This window comes from Macrotis lagotis, chromosome 3 (assembly GCF_037893015.1).
Source record: "Macrotis lagotis isolate mMagLag1 chromosome 3, bilby.v1.9.chrom.fasta, whole genome shotgun sequence".
NCBI lineage: Eukaryota > Metazoa > Chordata > Mammalia > Peramelemorphia > Peramelidae > Macrotis > Macrotis lagotis.
The window spans coordinates 116,439,729-116,462,424 of NC_133660.1; the positions used below are offsets into that span (position 1 = coordinate 116,439,729).

General features: G+C 41.5%; 2 protein-coding genes across 5 annotated transcripts in view; one reads left to right on the top strand and one right to left on the bottom strand.

Annotated features, from left to right (window-relative positions):
* Window positions 1–11,042, top strand: part of GATB (glutamyl-tRNA amidotransferase subunit B) — a 142,499-nt gene extending 131,457 nt beyond the window's left edge. For both annotated transcript variants that reach the window (XM_074229138.1, XM_074229139.1), the window contains 2 exons: window positions 8,899–9,033; window positions 10,595–11,042. In XM_074229138.1, the coding sequence (XP_074085239.1) occupies window positions 8,899–9,033; window positions 10,595–10,720 (261 nt within the window). In that variant the 3' untranslated portion in view covers window positions 10,721–11,042. The remainder of the gene's footprint in view (window positions 1–8,898; window positions 9,034–10,594) is intronic.
* Window positions 11,043–12,039: 997 nt separating this feature from the next.
* Window positions 12,040–22,696, bottom strand: part of FHIP1A (FHF complex subunit HOOK interacting protein 1A) — a 352,578-nt gene continuing 341,921 nt past the window's right edge. For all 3 annotated transcript variants that reach the window (XM_074229136.1, XM_074229135.1, XM_074229137.1), the window contains exon 13: window positions 12,040–21,600. In XM_074229136.1, coding sequence (XP_074085237.1) covers window positions 21,347–21,600 — 254 coding nt within the window. In that variant the 3' untranslated portion in view covers window positions 12,040–21,346. The remainder of the gene's footprint in view (window positions 21,601–22,696) is intronic.

The window sequence follows — 22,696 nt, forward strand, 5'->3', positions numbered from 1 at the left end:
TTCCTTTGAATTATTTATGGGCTTGAAACCACTTCCCTTTTTACTTTGGGCTTTTGTCTGTTGGTATTTTGACATTGTTATCCTCTTCTGAGTTTGGGTCTTGGTCTTCCCTATCACCATTAGTTTCTATGATCAAATTCTTTTTTGTTGTTAGTTTTTTGTTCATCTTTTAGGGGAGCTTTCTCCTTTCTTTTATATTTGAGTTCTGCTCCCAGAGTGGAAGGGGAATTGGTTCAGGCTTCTTCTGCCAGGGGCTGGCTGTTTATGTGATGTTGCTGAGGGGGTGGAAGTGTGAGGTGGTTCAAGCTGCTGGAGGGCTGGGGCAGCTAGGTGGCGCAGTGGATATGGCACCAACCCTGGAGTCAGGAGGACCCGAGTTCAAAACTGGACTCAGACACTTAATAATTAACTAGCTGTATGACCTTGAGCACTTAACCCCATTGCTTTAAATAAATAAAAAAAAAAATTTAAAAAGCTGCTGGAGGCCAGTGGGGCATCATACCTGGTGTTGAGCCATAGTGTTCATGCTGGTGGTGTATGCTGAGGCCAGTGGGGTATTTCTGCGTTTCCCAGGACTTTGCTGAAGCACCTGCTAGTCTGACCCCCGGCGTCTGCCCATTTGCTTAGGCATCCAAAGAGTTTGGGTTTCCCTGATTGCCTAGTGCTACCATGAAGGACTTGGCAGTGTGGGTGGTCTGCTGCTTGCTGGCTGTTTGCCCACTATGCTGAAGCTAGTGACATGTGGTGGGGTCCATGCCTGGGGAGGCATGGACTCTATCAGAGTCAGGATTTGCCTTGTATAGGCCTAATAGAAGTAGCCCACCACACCTCCCATGCAGTGAGGTAGAAGGACTGACTGTCTCACCCATGATTAAAATCAAGATCAGCAATACTAAATATCTATATACATATGTGAACTGCATCATCTGGACTACAGAAAATGAGCCTATATAATAAAAGGATCTACAAACATTACAGTGGTGATATCCAGAGAAATAGCAACAGGCACGAGCTTAGTGTAGCTCAAGCCAGTTTTTGAGGGATTGCGCAAACTGAGGTGAGGCACAACTCACCACTGCCTCACCTTACATCTTTCCCTGTATTTGTAGTTAAAATATTCAAATTCAGCTAGTTATTATCTATAAAAATGACTAGACTCATACAGAAATCATATATGTGTGTGTGTGTGTGTGTGTGTGTGTGTGTGTGTATGGCACAATAACAGTGAGCAAATATTTTTTTTATTTTATTTTATTTTTTTTTACTTTTCTTGATGTCAGGACCAGATGGCCTTGGCTGAAGCATGTGGCAATTCCAGGAACTGGAGTCTGCCCGTTCCGCAGCTATTTGAGACCCATAGGGGTCCTGGTGTTGGCATTGTTGGCTTCGCCACCCCAGGGCTCGGGATCTCTGACTGAGTTGCCACTGGCTTGCTGGGAAACCCCTGATCCTAGAGAGGGCTTCCCTTTACCCAAATGAGGCAGCCCTTTCTTGCTGATATTCCAATTTCTTGGGTTAAGAGATTGTTTCACCCCAGCTTTTTGCTTGTTTGCTATTCCAGGATTTGTCTTGGGGTGCTGTTTTATAGCTGTTTGGAGGTGAATATGGGGGCTTTATGGTGATTTACTGCTTACTCCATCATCCTGGCTTTAGGAAATCCCCTGGAGCCTTTCTCTTTAAGATTGCTGCAGAAGGGATTGGAGGTTAACCTTCTCAGATAGATATAGGGAATCTTCCTCCTGGGTATTTCGACCTTATTTTACACGGCTGATATTTCTCAAGCACTTTGCAAGCTACCAGATCTACTGCTATGTTGTTGTTATAGTTGTTCTTTGTACGGCTTTCACTTTGGGGTCTGTGGTGTTTGCAGAAGGTAGCCCCAAGAGGTCATCCCCCTGTCAATCTAGGCCTTGCCTAAAACAAGGCCTGCCTTTTCTACCAAACTGCTCTGCCCCAGGAGAAGATGGATGGATTCCTGATTATTGGGTGGGGTGTGGAGTGGGGGGATGGAGGGCCTTTCTATTCTGAGCTGTGATCCTAGACCTTGAGGGATGCCCTACCTATGGATTGTACATTTTTCAAGCAGCCTCTTTTTTGTAGTTATCACTGCAGACAGACCTGAACAGAAATAAACAGTTTGCCAAAAGCAACTGTTTTTTTTTAGCAGTACTTAAAAAAAATAAAACACTGGTGTATTTTTAAAAATTTTTTCTAAATATACTTTTTCATGTGTGGCTCACAATAGGAATTAGGAAAGCCAAATGTCCCCTCTGATTCCCACGGCTGACCAAAGTCTTCATTAGTCATTGGGGAAAGATGGACTGCATTTCCCTGCATTTTCCCTACACCTCTTTGGGAAGACATGAAGCCGGGCCTCTTTCCCATCAGACATTGCTGGGGACTTCCCTCAAGATCTCAACAGAAGGAAAATAAAGATGTCAGGGAAAAGGGCAAAGACCAGGTCCCCAAGCTTCATTGATGCTGACTTCTATGAGGGGAAGGTACAGTTTAAAATACACTGCCTTTATTAAGCACCTCCTGCAAACGAGGCCAGACACCAGGAATTCAAAGGAGTTCCTTTGTTCTGGAGTTTCTAATAGGGTCTGCGGTCTGTGAACTTGCTATTTTTTAATATTTTGACAATTATATTTCAGTGTAACTAATTCCTCTATAATCTGGATTTTAAAATTGTCCTCTGGGGGCAGCTAGATGGTGCAGTGGTTAGAGCACCAGCCCTGGAGTCAGAAGTTCCTGAGTTCAAATCCGGTCTCAGACACTTAATGATTACCTAGCTGTGTGGCCTTGGGAAAGCCACTTAACCCCATTTGCCTTGGGGGAAAAAAAAAACTGTCTTCTGAGAAAGGGTAGATAGGCTTCACCAGAGTGCCAAAGGAGGCTGTGATAGGGGAAAGCTACAAGAGGGAATATGTACATAGATTGTAATCATAACAAAAATAATGATGGGGGGGGGGGCAGAGCCAAGATGGCCACAAGAAGGAATCTAGTCTTAGGAGCTCTCTGATAAAATTCATCAGCTAAGGACTCTAACTAAACTTTCGAGAGACAGAACCCACAAAGGGACCCAGTGAGGCAGTTCTCCTATTCAAGGTAACCTGGAAAAGAGCAGAAAGGCTCTGCTCCCCGGGATTGGAGAGGCGAGGCAGCCTGCCAGAGGGGTGGCCTGACAGAGCAAAAGAATTTCAGCCTACTGGAGGCAGCCCCAGGGTTCTGGGAGCTGAGGCTCACAGCAGCAGGGGAGTCTCCTGAGCTGTACCCTGACCAGCACCGGGCACAAAGTAGGGGAACAGCAGGGGACCTCTGCCAGAGCAAGCACATGGAGCCCAGCCCTCAAGGCACACAGCCAGCAGCATGGTCTTTCTCCCAAAGCAGGAAACAGAAGCAGGGGAGCCAGTAAGCAGGAGCCCCCAGGGCATGAGCCCATTGAGCTGAGGGAGGGGCCTGAAGAGAGACTGCCAGCTCTGTCCTCTGCCCCTGGAACAGGACTCTGGGGCTCTGACCACATTCAGATCCTGATTGCAGTCTAGGCCCCCCCTACCTCAGCCCTGTGGCAGAGGGGGGCGCATATGGTCATTCACAGACCAGGAGGGAGGACAGAGCCTCACACACTGAGACCCTTGTGGGAGTGTCCCAAAAGCTCAGGAAGTACCCCCAAACCAGGCTCAGGCTGGGAAAAATGAGCAAGCAGAGAAACAAAAGGAAGACTATTGAGAAATATTTTGCAAATGAGCCCAAGAAGGATCAAAATACTCAGTCTGAAGATGAGGAAGCACAAGCTCCTACATCTAAAGACTCCAAGAAAAACAGAAATTGGGCTCAAGCTATGACAGAGCTCAAAAAAGACTTTGAAAATCAAATGAGGGAGTTGGAAGAAAAACTGGGAAAAGAAAGGAGAGAGATACAGGAAAAACATGAAAATGAAGTCAGCAGCTTAGTCAAGGAAACCCAAAAAAATGCTGAAGAAAATAGCATGCTAAAAACCAGCTTAGGTCAAATGGATAAAACAGTTCAAAAAGTTATTGAATAGAAGAATGCTTTAAAAAGCAAAATTGACCAGATGGAAAAAGAGATAAGAAAACTCTGAGGAGAACAAATCCTTCAGACAAAGAATAGAATTCAGGGAGATTGATGAATTTACCAGAAATCAGGAATCAATACTTCAAAATAAAAAAATTAAAAATTAGAAGAAAATGTGAAATATCTCATTGAAAAAACAAACTGATATGGAAAACAGACTTAGGAAAGATAATTTAAAAATTATTGGAATACCTGAAAGTCATGATCAGGAAAAGAGCCTTGACATCATTTTCAAAGAATTACTACAGGAAAATTGCCCTGATATTCTAGAAGCAGAGGGCAAAATAGAAATGGAGAGAATCCACTGATCCCCCAGAGAAAGAGATCCCAAAAAACCAACCCCTAGGAATATTATAGCCAAGTTCCAGAACTCCCAAGTCAAAGAGAAAATATTACAAGCAGCCAGAAGGACACAGTTCAGATATTGTGGAGCTGCAGTCAGGATCACACAGGAGTTACCAGCAACTACATTGGAAGCTCATAGGGCTTGGAATATAATATACCGGAAGGCAAAAGAGCTTAGAATGCAGCCAAGAATGAACTACCCAGCAAGGCTGAATGTCCTCTTCCAGGGAAAAAGATGGACTTTCAATGAACCAGGGGAATTTCAAATGTTCCTGTTGGAATGACCAGAGCTGAACAGAAAGTTTGATCTTCAGATACAGGACTCAGGTGAAGCATGGAGATCAGAGGAGAGGGGGGAAATATGAGGGGCTTAATGAGGATGAACTGCATGTATTCCTGCATAGAAAAATGACACTGATAATACTCATATGAACCTTCTCAGTTAATAGAGCAGGTAGAGAGAGCTTTTATAGTTGAAGCACAGGAGAAAGCTGAATTTGAAGATAAAATATGGTGTAAAAATGGAGTCAATAGAGAAAAAGGGAAATGGAATGGGAGAAAGAAAAAGGAGAGGGGGAATAGGCCAAGATATTTCACATAAGATTTTTTTTATTACAATGAGCTATTGCAATGATATGGAAGGGGGGAGGCAAGGGGGAATGAGGGAAACTTTGCTCTCATCAGAGATGGCTAGGAGAGGAAACAGCAAATATACTCAATGGGGTATAGACATCTGGAGTAAGAAGGAGTGGGGAGCAGGGGGAAGGGGTGGGGATGTGAATAAAGGAGGAGAGGATGGGCCATGGGGGGACAGTGTTCAGATATAACACATTTTCTTTCTTACTTCTTGCAAGGGGCTGGGATTGGATGGCCTGCCCAGGACCACAGGGCCAGGTGGATTCTGGGCCTAAGGGGTGGTATGGGGGCTCAGGGCTTCTTGGCCCCAGGACCAGAGATCTGTCTGCTGCGCCACTCAGCGACCCTACAGCAGAGTCAGAGTGAAAGGAGAGAGAAAATAAGAGTACATGGTAGTGGAGAAATAAGAAAGGAGGGAGTTGCGATCAGCAATGGCAACATTGGAAAAATAAGGAAATAACTTTTGTGATGGACTTATCATAAAGAATGAGATCCACCCATGGCAGAGTTGTTGGTGTTGGAAAAAAGACTCAAGCACATTTTTTGTTATTATTATTTGGGGGGAGGGTGCAGGGCAAGTGGGGCTGGATGTCCTGCCTGGGGACACATAGCGGGGTGATCTTTGGGTGTCTGGAGCCGGATTTGGACCCAGGTGCTCCTGGCTCAAGGGCCAGTGCTCTGTCTGCCACCCAGCCACCCCTACTATTATTACTATTTTATTTTATTTTGGGTCTTTTTTTTTCCTTCTTTTTGGTTTTTGCAGGACAGTGGGGATTGGGTGGCTTGCATGTCACACCGCTGGGTGATTGTTGGGTTTACAAGGCTGGATATGGACTCGGGTGCTCGTGGCTCCAGGGCTGGTGCTTCGTCCATTGCGCCACCTGGCCATACCTACAATTATTACTATTATTTTTTTGTTTTAATTTTTTTCTCTCCCCTTTACTTTTTTCGCCCAAGCAAGTTTATCTATATTCATGGGGGAGGAGGGGTATTTTGTTTACTTGTAAACAAGAATATTTTATTAATGTAGAAAAACATTTGTACAAAATTAGAATAAAAAATAATGATGGTAATAGCTCACATTTATATGGTGCTTTAAGATCTGCAGATATTAGTCTCATGCAAACACATCATCTCATTTGTACCTCACACCAGTCCTGGTGCTGTTATCCTCATTGGGGGAAAGAGGGATTCACAGAGGGTGACTCAATAATGAAAACATTGGTAAATTAACATTTATTCTTACTTACTCTATGCTTTATAATGATCTCATTTGATCTTCACAACCATCCTGGAAGGGGATGCTCTTATTATTCCCATTTTACAGATGAGGAAATTGAGACAGACAAAGGGGAACAACACACTTAGAGACTGTGTTTGTATCTGGATTTGAACTCAGTTCCTCCTTCTCCAAATGTCTTGTATCAGAAATCATTCTTAGTGTTCTGTTGCCTCCAATAGCTTACATAGCTATTAAGTGTTAGAGACTGGATTCAAACTCAGGACATCCTAAGGCTAGCATTTTTTCTGGTGCACACCCTATGTAAGTATTTATAAAGTAAATACAAAATTATTTCAGAAGCTGATACTGAAAACTTGGGAGATCTGGGGAGAGAGGACATCCCAGACATGGGGCACAGCCTAAACAAAGGCTTGGAGGTCACAGATAGGGAAACAGCAAATTAGCCAAAACAGGCTGGAGCACTGAAGACAGGAGAGGAAGTCCTGGGAAATCAGTCCAGGAAGGTGGACCAATGGGGAAATATTGGGGAATGAGGCCTGGACTATCCAGGAGCTTGGAGGAGAAAAGAAGCTGATCTGAGCGATGTCGGGCAAGATGAATAAGATTGGGCAATTGACTGAGTGTTGAAAAGTAAAGGGGGGCAAACAGTCCAGCCAGACTCTGAAGGCCAACTGCAAGGGAGCAAATCTCTAAGTATTATTGCAGAATACTGGGCTAGGTCAAAGAAAAACGGAAAACATCATAGGGTCTCAGAGTTTACAGTTTATTGGAGGAGTAGTTATGAATATAGTTCTATTTAATGCAAGGTAAACTATGATCTGGGTAATGGGGTAATCCTGACTGTGTGGCGTGGGACAGTTTGAAGACAAAGTGACTGATTTCATGGGCAGGACTGTTCACAAAAGAAGCGGCACCTGAGCTAGACCTTGGATGAAGAGAAAGACAGTCTGTTCCTGAGATTGATCTACCATGGATGTCAGCGTGGTTTTTTCTTTTAATAACCAATTCAGTGAAGAGAGATTGTATCTACTAGCCCTTGAAGCCCGTTCATCTCCCTGGGCAAATGCTGGTGACCCAGAGGAGGGTTGACAGGGCCACCGCTTCTGCTCCATTGGTCCTGATGCTGTAAGCAAACCAAGCTGAAACCATGGCGCTCTCACACACTGTAGATACTTAACAATGTGTAACAGTCAATAGGAATTCTGTATCTGCCTAGACACATTGGTGGAAGTCAAGACAACATTGCCAAGCCTCCAAGCAGTCTCCCATTCGCCTTAGCGTTCTTGCACTGTTCCTCCTGGTTGTTGGACAGATCTGGCTCCTGACCAACCCCCCTCTCTGCCACAATAGGAATGGAGAGTTTTCCATCTCCTTCATTGCCATAGTAATGATGATATAAATGTACAATCATGACTGCAGGCAAGCATGGACCCAGAGCCTGCGGAGAGGAACAAAGAATGGTCCTGTAGCCCCCATGTAGAATGAGAACAAAAGGACGAAGGAAAAATAATCAACATAGGCCCTAAGACTTCAGGGGAATCATCTTTCCAAAAAAAAAAAAAAAAAACAGAAAAACATAGACATAAATGGATAATTGTCCCAGTCAGACCTAGATCCAGCATTACCTGTAGGGGATAAATAAGAGGTAGGCCTGGGGATTCCATATATTTAATTTATATTTTTATTTTGTATTCTCATTATGAGGCCAAATAACTTCCTGCCCTAGCAGAGTCCTCTTCCCCAGCAGGATGAGTTATCTGGAGTTAGAGTTGGTCTCAGCCCACTGGCTGCCTCCCACCACTTTCGCGTGGGTCCTAGCCTTTGCAGAAAGTTGCCATTTCATTTAATTAGTTCATCGGATTTATAGTGTGCCTGTCTCCTGGTTGTCAGCAGGAGTCCTGGGACTAGTCATTGCCCCCTCACAACTCCCACGGCAGCGCAGTGGAGGGGGAAGACAGGCTGCGCCCGGGAAAGCAGCATCTCTGTCATGCTTCAGCTGAGTGGGAGGGGTCTGCCCCAGGTGATAGGAGGGGAGGCAGCTGGATGGTACAGTGGACAGAGCACCGGCCCAGAGTCAGGAAGACCCAAATTCAAATCCAGCCTCAGACACCTAATACTCAACTAGCTGTGTGACTTTGGGCAAGTCACTTAACCCCGTTGTCTTACAAAAATAATTTAAAAATAATCAAACCGATAGGAGTCCAGAGCCAAGGGGAGCCTCAACCCACTTTTCACCCAGAGCCCATAGAGGCCTAGTCCCACAGTGCCATTGTCACCAAGTACTTCAGGATAGATCGTTGATGAAAAGCTACTGCACTACTGCACCGAGTGTTGGAGTCAGAACTAACCTTAGACATTATCTAGCCCAACCCTTTGCTCTAGAGCCAAATTTGATTTGAACCTAGATTTTTTGACTCCAAAGCTAGTAGTCTCTAAACATCAGTTAATGGATTCTTTCCCTTTCAGTATAAGAAAAGCTTTGACTTTTTTTTTTCAGCCCTTCTTTCTTCCTCCTTCTCCAAATATCTTGTATCAGAAATCATTCTTTTTTTTTATATCCTCCCCACTCTGGTTCTTAGGTTTTTGAGGAATTATGGCAAAACAAAGGGAAATCTCCAGGCCAGATCGTTCAAGAGAAGAAACTTGAGCTGCTCCAGGACCAAGAAGAGCTGGAAAGAATCTGCCAGGCAGTCCTGGACGAGCATCCTCAGGAGGTGACTGAGTTTATGTGTGACTTTATTCATGGGAGGGGGACCTGCTAGTGGGAATAGTGCCCTGGGGTCTCTTCATCTGTACCCCAAGTCCACGAGCGCCCACCTCCATTATGGACTGGGTGGTTACCCCTGGTCATCTGGAGGAGAAAGCAGAAGAGCCTTTCTGCCCTCACCTGGGTCGTGGAATTTGTCCCCAAGCTAGCTGGTCCAGCTTGAGGGTTTTTATTACCCTTGATATTTTGGACAGTTTAAGCTCTGTTAAACAGAAATGTTCAGTCCTCCGAGCACCATTTATTTGCATGAAGTAGTTAATAATAGGAGGTCACCAAAATGACCAGCATTTTGACCTCTTAGATGCCCAGCTTTCCTCGAGGCTGCATCCCAGCCACTCTCCATCCTCCCCCGCTGACTGTCAGGAGCGAGCAGGACCTCTGCATAGGACGTGAGCCTCCAGGGAGGGAGGAGAGAGATAGCAAGGGAAACACTCCCAGCTTCAGACCCATAAGTGATTGTAAAGGCAGCATGGAAAATTATTTTTAAATTATGGAGAACATCCTTGACAGGAGCATGGCAGAAAACCAAGTCATTTTGTGTTCTGAACGTAGCATAAAATAGGCAAACTAAAACAAGTAGGGCCTCCCCCACCCCCACCCCACCCCCAGCCTAATCATATTGTCTGGAGGGATTTTTCCATGAGAAGAAAAAAAAATTGCCATCATCCCTTAGAGAACAGTACCCACCTACCCATCAGCTCGCTGGAAGACACTAACAGCCCCATAAAGAGCTCTTGATAAGGAAAATGAGCTTGTACCGGGGCTTCGGCAATCTCCATCTTCCTGCCTCTAGCAGGAAGCCACTGATAAAGACACGCTCAGGATTTGATTTTTCCTAAAGCACTTGAGTGCAGGTAGACCCACGCATTAAGAGCCCATGGAAGAACGTGAGAGCCAGAGGTCATGAGGGCTCCCTGCCTCGCTGCTTAGTTGCTATTTGATGTGCTTCCCTTCTCTCTCTTGCACCCTCTGATTTCTTTAAAAGAGCTGCCATTTTTTTAAACAGAACCTGCATTTTTACTGAGAACTATGAACCATTACTGCAGAATTAAAGACTTACTCTTTTACTCTGATCAGACTTTTTTAATTCCCTTTAGGGAATATGCTCCCTCAAAGAACTTTCAAGAAGCTCAGATTGCTCTTAATACTTAGGAAATGGTCTTGACTGGATCAACATTAATGTGCCCTCTTCTCATCATTACTGGAGTTAAAGGGAAGGAGGAGAGTTGTGGTTTCCAAAGATCTCAAATCCAGGCCATCATTCACTTGCTAATTTTCCCCTTCATTTATATCAAAAGTCAGAATTTGGAAATTTCCTTTCAGTAGGACCCTAGAGAACAAGTAATCTTCAGGTTTGTCTTTATAGAAAAGGCCAAGGGCCAACAAAGATGGCCAGACTTGACCTTGAGTAGAGTCCTTGCTCCCCACACCCAGATCAGGCTAGGAAATAACAGCCTTTTACAGCTGTTTGCTTTTCCTCTTAAATGTATTTTCTCATTTCTTTGAAGGTCATGGTAGTGAAGAAGGGAAACCAGAAAGTTGTGAACAAACTGATTGGGTTGGTCCGAAGGGCAACAGAAGGACGAGCAGACCCGGCCAGGATAAAGCAGATTTTGGAGAAGCAGCTGCAGTGAACAACTCTGGGGCCGGCTCCCTTGACTGGAGCATGAAGAAAGCCAACTGGCGTTGCCCACCATGCTCACCACAGACCAGCACCTTGCCATGGCTACCAGCATCCCAAGCCCCATCCTAGACTTTATAAAATGTCTTTCCCTTGGCAACACATCCCCACACCCAGGATTATTAGGAAATTCTCTACCAGAGAACAGAAGGTCTTACTCCTTAGGTTTGTTTCTAGGGCAGTGGGAGCTTATGGGGTTTCAATCAGAAATGTAGCAGCATCTGAAACTCACCAATTCTAGAATTCTGAAACAAATCAGGCTTGATGATTTGAAATGATGTACCGCCTTTTCTCTTTAGAGGGGGAAAAAATAGTAAATACAGTAACTCAAGTACTATATTTTTAGTACTAGAAATTGGTTGGTTCAGGCAAAAGGAACTGCAGTTTCTGCACTCAATATTGGGTGGGAGGTGCAGAGGCAGGGAAGTGATGGTATTGCCCTGACTGGCTCATTACTTGATTATTAAGGATGCTTTGGTTTCAGCACTGAGGATATGAGAAACATAGAGCTTTGGACATAAGGTCTGAGATCACATTTAAAAAAAGGCAAATAGATGTTTTCAAATATTTTAATGAATAAAATATATGCTGATACTTCACATAAAAAAATTAACTTACAATTCAAATATTGTGCAGATGACCCAAAAAAGCCGTAACATTAGATTGACTTGTTTTGTCCAGAAAGCATAATAGTTTAAATTAGCAAATAGATACCTTGACCTTTAAAAATAATCCTGGTGCACTTAACATCCAAGTGAAGATTTCCTTGTTATATGAATAATAACATCATTTTATCCACATTGCAGAGTAGGCCTCCTTTGTACCTGGCTGCTCTGTTACCTCTGACTTGGAGTTGACTATTTAAGACCAGTTTGATTCTTTTGTTTTCTTTTTTTTGTTGTTTTTAAATCAACAACAACAAAAAAGAAGAAAGTAAATCTTGCAGTGTTCTAGCTTACTACAAAACATCAGCCCTTGATAAAAACAAAATGCTTTAGAGATATGGATGCCTCCTCTTCTACCTAATGCCATTCCAGCCACAACTGGGGAACCATGAGAAATTTGTTGCCAGCCTCTCCCTTGTCCATTCAAATTTTCAAAGTACCCACTTGGGTGATAAGCACAGGTGGTTATTCCCTGAGAGAATGAGGTGGGGAGGAAAGCATCCCCCTTACCTTTCAAAAAAAAAAAAGAGGAATTGGTTTTTGGTGGCTCTACTCTCAATATTAGATGAGGAGAGAAGAATTCTTTCCTGTTAGTAGCTGCTTAGAATTTTAAGCGCTCTTGCGCTCTCTCTCTCTCTCTCTCTCTCTCTCTCTCTCTCTCTCTCTCTCTCTCTCTCTCTCTCCACACACACTCACTCACTGCAGGTTTTCTTACTGAAACACTAAAAAAAAAAAAGACTATTTTTACTTTGTCCAGCCCTCCCTAGGAAAGCAAGAAACTCAGATCTGATTTCTCATTTCTTTCTAGATTCCGTAACTCCATGAATCATGACTTAGAGAAAGCAACCTCTTCTATCTCGCAAAAGGCCTTAGCTTCTAGCATAATAAAATTTGGCCAAGGCATTTCAGGTTTTTTTCAGAACTTAAGTCAAGTTATTACTTAATTAGGTTGGCAGCTCTATCAAGGTTTTTTTTTCAAACAGCAAACATCTTTGTAAACCATAATGTCAGAGTTAAAATACTTGGCCTTTAAAAGCCAAATCTTCTCCATTGCAGACAACTGACTATTACCAAGTTTAACATCTCCCAAAACGAATTTTGTTTTGACCTAACTGCAACTGTAAAAGCTCGGGTATAGTATCACAAATATTTTACTTGGACCCTCAACTAAACATTGTGATTTGTTTGCTTAAGATCCCAGAAAATTCACAAGGTAAACAGTAGCTCTGTTCTGCAGTAGGTCTCAGTAAGTTTCCATTTTAAATACATTCTTTTCATGGGTGTGAATTTTGCTTGGTACCCTCTTTTGCTATTCAAGGAAAATCTCATTAAAATGTATGAGTCAGCACCAAGGAGGAGTATGTGCCATCTGTCATTTGAAGCTACACCTGTAGAGTTTGGTGGCTGATACTCTGTGCTCTATGAGAGGGATGATGTGAGAAAACAGACCTTTCCCCCAGATTAACAGAACATATCCTGGCCAGGACCAAGCTTTGGGAGTTAGTAGAGGTTTCCTCCCTCAGACAACACTTTAAATGCCTTGGAATCAGAAGATCTAGGTTCAAACCAGTCACACGTGTCAGAAGGAAGGGCTTGTAGGGGTCATTTAGTCCTCTCCCCTCATTTTTATAAATGAAAAAACAAGGGAAAAGATTTGCCCAAGTCGGCATAGTGGGGTTCTCTGACAATATGGCAGCTTATCTTACATCAATCACAAAGATTATAAGAGGCCTGAAAATATGTGATATGGTCATAAGACTATTTAGAGAAAAATTTGCTCAGATAAGTTGCATGTTACTCATAGCCTAGACAAGCGGGGAAAGCAGGAAGGCCAGTCACAATTCAGAGGCTACCCAGGGCAGAGGTGGAGACTACACTCCAGAGTGCAGCTAGGACTTAGATTAAAATGTAATTGGGAGATGGTTAGCAAAACAAATATACAATAAAACATTAAATGATCTTAATTTGTGGTTTTCTAAATCAATATGGGACCTGTAGGGATCTGTTTCTATTTGAGTCTGACACCATTGGGCTAGCCATGTCCCCCAAAAATGTAAACTCCAGGAAAAAAAAAACTGTTGCATTTTTGTCTTTCTCTAGTACCCAGCACTATTGCCCATTCCATAGAAGGAGTTTATAAATGTTTGTTAAATGAATAAATTTTAAGCTCTCACAGCCTTCTTCATCCATAAAAATGGCTAAATCAAATATTCACGCTATGTGTCCCTACAGCATTGTTGGGAGACTCACACTGGAACGATTGTATGAAAGTACTAGTGCCATTGTGATAATCCTTAATAACTGACTGTCCTTAATAATACTTAGGGGCTGGTCTTTCAAGGAAATTTATCATGATTTAATCATAACACTTATCAATTCTGTCACCCTAGAAGCTTGAATTCAAGAGTTGGGCACATACCATACCTAGAAGTCAAATAAAATTGGCCAGTGCAGCTAGCCAAAAATGAACCCAAGAAAGACATTTCTAGCCCTATTCAAATGCAATGATGGGTAATTAATTTTAGCAGAAAGCTAGATTTTGAAACTTGCTTATTATGAGTAACCTGCAAGGAATAAAACATCTTAAAATTTAATTCTTGTTTTCCAAGAGTCTCACTATATGTAGCTTGTGATCATGCATCACCATATGCACAATTTATAACCTACTTCACTTTAAGTGGCTCAAGAATTCTACAAAGTGATTTTTTTTCTTGAGGAGATGGGAAAAAGAGACTGGATCTCTCTCTCTTACCAGGTGGAGTGCAGCAACCAATCATGAGCATAAACTCAATACTGATTGGCATGGAAATTGATAAATGGTCAAAGGATAGGAACAGGCAGTTTTAAGAAGAAGAAATCAAAGCTACCAGTAATCATGTGAAAAAAAGTTCTAAAAAATTATTGATTAGAAAAATGCAAATAAAATAACTTTTAGATACTACATACTTATCAGATTGGCTAATATGACCAAAAAGGAAAATGGTAAATGTTGGAGATGTGGGAAAATTAGGACATGAATGCACTGTTGGTGGAGTTGTGAACTGATCCATTCATTCTGGAAAGCAATGTGAAACTTCCCAAAGGGCAAACAAATTACATATTCTTTGATCCAGCAATAACACAACTAGGTCTGTAGCATAAAGATCATAAAAAAATGAGGATCGGATCTACATGGACAAAAATATTTGTAGCAGTTCTTGTAGTGACAAAGAATTGGGAAAAGAGGGAATATCCATCAATTGGGGAATGACTCAACAAGTTGTGGTGTGTGATTGCAATGGAATACTATTTTGCTATAATGACAAGCCAGTGGATTTCAGAAAAACCTGGAAAGATTGAATTGATACAAAGTGAAATGAGTAGAACATTTTATATAGTGACTTAACTTTTCTGAGCAATACAATGGAGCCAAGAGAAGACCAAGATTAGGTTGTAAAAATACTATCCACAAGCCAAGAAAAACTCATGGAGTCTGAATGCAGATCAAAACATACTATTTTCATTTTTGTGGGGGTTTTTCCTTTTCTATTTCTTCTTTCACAACATGACTAATAAAGAAATAGGTTTTAAATTATTGCATATGTACAATCCATATCAAACTGCTTACCTTCTTAGGGAGGAAAGGAGAGGCAAGAAGAAAACTTGAAACTCAAGATTTTATAAAGAAAAAAAGAATGGTAAAATGCTTATATCATGGCATAACTGTTGCCACCTCTTCTGCTAAACACACCCAAAAAATCATAAAAACAGGCAACATCAAATCGCAAATTCCTTCTTTTGAAATGAATGCTCAATAAAAGGGATATCACCCAGGAAAGGAGTTTTCTCTTAAGTCAGGATGTAGCATCACTAACTTCAGAACATTCAAGGAAATGGAAAGCTTATTTATTCCCCAACAAGAACATAACAAATGTGGCTTTAGAGCAGTCTCAGCTCTAGGAAGCTTTCATGGTCTAAAATGAGATATACCATTATACTGTCAGAGATTCATACAGGAGGCATATAGGATGGATAAGGGAAGGGGGGGCAAGTGGGAGAGGGAAGGAGAATTGTGGATTTGCTAGACTGCTTATTAATAAGATATGAGTTAACATTAAAATCAGTTTGCCCTTTAGAGGAAGAAAGTGGCATGACCATTTTAAGAAGGGTCAGTCCAAAAGAGGCCAAAGGTTGGTAGGCATTAATGCCAGATAATCGATGCTTAGATGGCTAAAACCCCAGGATTAGATAAAAATCATAGAGGACAAAGGACCAACCTTTACAAATAGAATAAAATTGACTAATAATTGGAAGCCACCGACTGAAGTCAACTGCTCTCAAAATAAGAAGCCTTGTTGACCCTCTATGGCAAATCTTGGGAGACCACCAAAAACATCTGGGATGACTTGGATGAGTTGCCAACTTCACTGCTAGAATTTTAAATACTAGACCTTGAATAAGGGAGTTGAGTAGGGTTTTATAAAAATCAAACAGCAGACAATCTAATCCAACACTCATTTTGAAGATTAGGAAGCTGAAGTAAAGAGAAGCTAAATGGTCGGTTGAAGGAATTAATTGACAAACAGATTTGAACCCAAGCCTTCCAACTCTAGATCCAACATTCTTTCCACTGCACCAGCTATTAACTGTTAACAAAAGATATGCCTTTTGGTGCAATGCGTCTTGGAAGCTGAAATCCTTTTCATTCTTAGAAATGGGGTCAGAAGGGTTGGCCTTCTTCCCATAACCTGCCACTCTCCTTAAGAAATCCCCATTTTTCCCGCTCCTCCCCACTGTAGTCCACAAAGAGCCTCACTCAAAACCCAACCACCCCCACCCACATCCATTTGGCCAAAGCCCAGTTTACCCAGTTAATGAGCTGCCAGGATAATCTGCCCTCCAGAACAAGGAGTAGTTGGTTGCTAATGGGCTATTAAATGCTTGAGTGAAGAAAGGATTTATGGACACAGAATCATCTGGGATACAAGTCTTCCTCCCTTCTGAGAGCTTTTTTGTTAATGAATATTAGGTTTAAGAAAGGCCATTGCAAAAATGTTAACTCTACTTTGTCCTAAGAAATGTTTGCTCAGTGACAGTCTCAGTAAGGATGAAGCCATCTAAACCTTTCCACTGCTCTGTTCTTAGGAGTGATTTGGCATACAGAAAAAATTCAAGGGACATGCCCACTAATGGCTAACGTCCAAGAGGGCCTGGGGCAGGGAGCAACCTCTGGCTGCCAGCTTGACCCTGCCACCTGCCCCCTGCCCCAATTAATACTGCCAGCCTAGCTGAGGTTCATACCCAACCAAGTGGCATTTGTAATCATAGCCACCCTGCAATAAAATCTTTCATACAAATGGCCAGCGGGGACAGCCATTTCCAAAAACATATGGCTGATTAAATCACGTAACCCTGAAGCAAGAGCTGGGAACCTATGGCAAACATGGACCAATAGTGTGGGGGTTTACAAAAAACAAACAAACAAGGATTTCTGTAGGAAAGGACATTGCCCCATGCTTGCTTGTGTGACTCCTGGTCCTTGTCCTTAGCTTCAAACCATCCCAAAAGATGCAGTAAGCCAAGAACCTCTGGAAAAAGAAATAAGGAACATAGAGAGGAAACGATGTATACTAGCCATTCTGCCTATATTAGACAAGTAGAGAGAATAAGTGAATGTCTTCTTTGACCAGGAAGACAACTTCCTTGCTTAGCTATCTCACAGATATCCAAACCTAGCCATGAGAACTGGTGACTGCTCCCCCAGAAGACCTGATGAGGACAAGCAAGTAAAAAGTCACAAAAAGATGTTTCTATCAGGTCAAATGTTACTGACTTAAGTCTACTACAACTGAATCAAAAAAAACCCTTCTATTTCCCCAAGTGGAAACTTTTGCTGAGTGGACCAGATACATATACCCACAAACTTGTCAAACTCGGGGTCATCTTTCACTTCCCATCCCCTCACCAGCATCTCTCTAGAGAAAATCATGGGACCATAAAGAAAACCCATTTCCCACAATTCCTTTAAGATAATTGAAAAAAGTACTTAGTAAGAGTATTCCCATCTCAACTAGTGGGAGATAAAGTTGAAGATAAATTATCAAGATCAATCTTGTCTAATTTTTTCCTCCCCCTAGAACCTTTCAGAACTTTCCTACAATAATTTTATAAATTAAATCAAAATATTTATTTGCCTACTTTCAAAATGTCTGCCAAACATACATGCTCTTCTGTACTTTGAATCAAAATACATGGCCTGTTCAGAGTATAAGCTCCTATAGTCAGGTGCTAAAGCTGGAGTTGAGATCAAAGCCGAAATGATTAGAAAGCACCAGACCTCACCCATCTGTGTCTGAGTGGATATATTTCCTTTCCCAGGTCAACAAAGCTGACACAGCCCCATCTCAGGACCAAAGCCACAGGGCCATAGTGCCCTTACTTCTCTCTTTGCCTTCTAGCACTCAAAGATCACAGATTTAGAAACAGAAAGGGCCTTAAGAATCAACAAATTCAACCCTGATTGAGATCATTTAGGAAGGTCACATAACAGCAGGGCTTAAACCTAGGCCCCCTGGCTCTAAATCTAGGAGAACTCTGTCAATCACACTGTATTAATATAATCTGGCCATTAGCCTTATTTTTAGAAACTCAAAATAATCTTATTCCATGGTTATCCTCCTCCAAATTCCTTTTTCTATTTTACATCAGAGTAAGAGGAGCTATTCTCCATTTTTTTAAGAGTCTTTAGGGGCCAAGAAGAAAATTAAGCATTTATTTGCTTTTATTTCTGTTCTATCTTCTTATCCTGATTATTGCACAAGGGATCCTTCATTATCACCCCTTTTCCATTTTCAGTACCTTATATTCTCAGAATCTATCTTTCTATTTTTCTACAAACAGATTCTTTCCTTCCATATCCCTAAATCAGCTTAACTTCACAGGTCATTCAGGATTGACTTCTTTGCTCCCTTATTAAGCCTGCTCATCTTTGTGCTTGCCTTCATAACCCACTCCCCATTTTCCTTGCCCATGTCCATTTACCTTTTCACCACCTCCTCCAGAGCATCCTCAAAAGGAGCAGTATACATGATCTCTATTCCCCAAACCTTTTTCTTATATAGACCTAACTTCCAGGGGAGGAGGGGTAGTTTGTTCCTAAATTTCATTTAAGATAACTCGGGTCATAAGTTTAAAGGGGCAGTTCTAGAGATGCAGTTTTGTTCTCAAATAGCCATGTCCTATTTTTGAATTCAAAATCAGTAAAGGGCAAACTTGCTTTCTATACATGTAGGTTAAAGGCTTTTCCACAACCCTGTGATGAGTGATGCATATCACCTTTTCTTCCATTAGGGACCTTGATGGAGAAGGCAGATAGTTGCCTAAAGAACATATGAGTCATAAAAGAAAATTCTTATTCTTCCCCAAAGAGAGCAACCACAGAATCCTTCTGTAACAGATCTGAAAAAGATGATGCAGAGAGCAAACCCTTTTAGCAGGCTACATTAGCAATTTAATTACAAAGTGAGTGGAAACAGAAGGAAATACTTGTGGAACATAGTTAAAGTTCAAAGGTTCTGGTTTGGGAGACTTAAATCATCCCATGAAATGACAGCTTAAATGACCTGCCTCTCCCTTTTTCCCCCACCCCTTTCCCCGACTGAAGTGTCTCCACAGTTAGCTCTCTCTGCATAGCAAACTATATTCTTTTCTAAACAGAGACCTGTGAAGGCTTGAAAATAGAACCAAGGGAGGCTGCTAGATGATATCAACTGCAGTTGATATAACTCTGGCCCTGGAATCATGAGGATCTGAATTCAAATCAGATCTCAGAAACTTAGTAGCTGTGTGACTCTGAGCAAGTCACTTAACCCCAATTTCCTCCCCCCAAAAGCAAATATAACCAAAGGGTCTAGAGATTCAAGCCTGTAAGTGTTTTTCATTCATCCCACCTCTATCCAACAAGGATTTTTTTTAAGGCAAAGATCTTCAAGTCAGAAAAAAAAATGAGACTTTGGTTTCTCACTGAGAATTTTATAACTAAGGATTTAATATAATCTCTAAGAGGTCATAGGATCAGAAGACTTAGAATGAGAAGAGACTTTCTTAGAAATCATCTAGTCCAACCCTCTTATTCCTTCATTTTATGTGAGGAAACTGAGGTCTTGGAAGGTTTAAGTTCTTTCTCCAGGGTCACATGGTTGTGACCAGTTGGTCTTCCCATCAAATCATGTTGTCTCCCAGCTCTAAAATGGGTCAAATTTCCTCTTATTGTTCAGTTCATTTCAAAATCTGTCAAAGAGCCAATACCAGTATCTTCTCCATGCTCCTTTCCTGCCTTCTCAGCTTCCATAAGGGTCAAATCAGCATTTGAAAGTCATATTCTTAACTGATCTCTAGAGAAGAAGCTGACTTCATGGGAAATGGCCCAGCCCAGGGGACTCCATCTGTTTATCTTGCTCAAACAGAGCTGGAATCTGGACTTTCTGATCTACCTTCATAATACTGTAGGCTTATTATGACTTGGTTTTTCTACCTTGGAGAGCTCTACTTGAAAACAAGGTGGGGGTGGCAGTGGAAGACAGAAAGGGGCTCAATGAGAGAAGGGGAGAAATTATTCAACCATATTTACATCTAAAATCATATTTTGATTACAATGATTTTAAGTTTCTCCCTTCTAGTGGGGGGTGGAGGGGGCTTTAAGGCATGTCTGCAGAACTAGGAAGACAGTAAGGAGCCTGGAAGGAGGAAACTATAGGAAGGGGTACAGCAGGACCAGCTTACATCCTAAGTCATTCCTCCTAAGAGACCCCATTATTCAGTAAGCAGAATTTCTCACGGAGCAAGGCAGCAGCAGCATCTTGGCTCAGCACAGATTCTATGAACCTGTTTGCATCTGCTGGCCTGGCTCCACAGTGGGGGAGTAGAAGGGGAAGAACAGCAAACAGCTTGTCTCCACAAAGTGCAATGACATAGTAGAAAAAGTATACAAATGTACAAAATCAGTTAGTTTACACAAACACTAAATACCTATTGCCCAAATGCAATATGCAAAAGGTTTCTTTCTGGGGAGCATTTTAAAAATAACTCTGTCTTTTGGACATGAGTCAATGATGCTGGGCTTTCTTTGATTGGCTAAGAGAGAAATCAATCCCTTAAAAAACAAGGCTGCACTTGCATAGGAACATTTTATTATGTGCAAATCTCTCCAGAGAAGGCTCACTTTTGCTATTGAGGGAGCAAGGGGAGGCTGATGAAAGTGAATCCTACTCACAAACTCAATGGGAAAATTCCATCTACTCCTTGCCAGGCTCCAGCTTGTATCTGACTTTTCCTCCTGAGCTGGAAGCTTCCCACTCCCTAAGGCAAGAAAAGTTGAAATCATACCTGTTTTGCAGTAAAATCTAGAGGATTCTGTTTCTTTCCATTTTTTTCCTTCTAAAGAACATGGTAACTTGGATGGAAGGCCTGCTAAGTCTAAGGCATGCTCTATTGGGAATTGTTTCCCCTCATTAAGGCACTAGACAAGTCAAAGTATGCCTGAGAATGAGAGAATCCAAGGGAGTGAACATGTCTGGGACTCCCAGGATAGTCCCAAACAAATGTCTTTCCAAGGGGAAATCAGGTATATACTCAGCTGAAAGGTCCAGGGAAAAAGAAAGGGATGACAAACAAAAAATTGGAGGAGAAGCTGAACAATGAGAAGCCCTCTTGCAAACTATCACCTTATGAGACTTTACTAAACAGCATAGGGTCATAAGGCCATGATGAGAGAGAACAAATGAAGAGATTATTCCCTTCCCAGATCAAGTATTGTCAGGAAATATCAAAGTAGAAATTTTTATAAGCAGCTTTGTATTTAAAAATCGGTCAAAACACTAAAACCCTCTTTAAAAACTGCACAAACTAAATTTTTGTTTGCTTTTTTAAAAGAAGGGCTAACAATAAGATTCCTCAAAATCACCCAGGATCTTGTAGCACAGAATTGAATGCTCCTGGGCCAAGGCTGCCAGTTCTTTCAGAAACTCTGGGAAGAGAGCAGCTGCCAGCATGGTGTTCCTCACAGGCAGAGGGATGCTAGGAAGGGTCCCCGGTGTCTTCCCTCTGTTGGGTAGGAAAGGCTGAAGCATTCTTGAGGAACTGTCCAAAATGTTCCTTCCAGGTGCTGTTGGGTAGGAGTCCTGATTGAGATCTGAAGTCAAAAAAGCAAGAACAATTGCTGTCACAGATGTCATAGGGTCTCAAATCCTAATTTACTTTTTGGTTCCCTTACTTGAATAGAGTCTTGTCACTGAATGGGGATACATCACCATAGATGGAAGGCATGAAGAGAGATTTTGGCAGGGGTTCTTAACCACAGGTTAAATTTCTTAGCCTTCAAACCCAGGGAGTCTATAATCTTGTATAGGAAAAAAATTAAATCTATATTTCAGTATATTTGGCTTCCTTTGAATTTCATTAGAATTGGCTTCCTATGTATCTAATTTTTTGCATTTAAAAACATTCTGAGAAGGAATTCAAAGAGTCCAGTACATTCTCAAAGGGACCTGTGCCACAAAAATGGTTGTGTCCCTTGCCTTAACTAAGTATACACCAGCATCTCTTTCCATATATCAAGATAAACTCTAAGACATAAAGGGTGATAAAGTAAACAAACAAGAGGAGCAAAGAGTACCTGTCAGATCTATTGAACAGGAGAAGAGTTCCTGACCAAACAAGAAAGAGAGATCATAAAAAAGTAAAATGTACAATTTTAATTAAATAAATTTAAAAGAATTTGCACAAATAAAGCCAATACAGATAAAATTAGAAGAGAAGCTGGTACATGGGGGAAAAAATCTTTGCAGTAAGTTTCCTAATAAAGAACTTCATTTCTCTTATGGAGAAAAGTAATTCAAATTTGTAAGAAAAATAAACATTTCCCAATTGTTAAATGGCCAAAGAATATGAACAGGTAGCATTTAGTGGAAGAAATTCAAAATATCAATAACTATATAAAGACACTCTACATCACCAATAATTAGGGAAATGATAATTAACAACTCTGAAATTCCACCTCTCATCCATGAAATTAGTGAAGTTGATCAAGAGGGAAAATGACACAAGTTAAAATGACTTTGGGAAAACAGGTATATTAATCAACTGCTAGTGAAACTATAAACTGATCAAACAATTTGGAACTATGCCCCAAAGCTATTAAACTACACATACTTCTTTGAACTAATGATAGTATTATTGGTTTTATACTTTAAATACATCAAAGAAAGAACAAACAGACCTATAAAAAT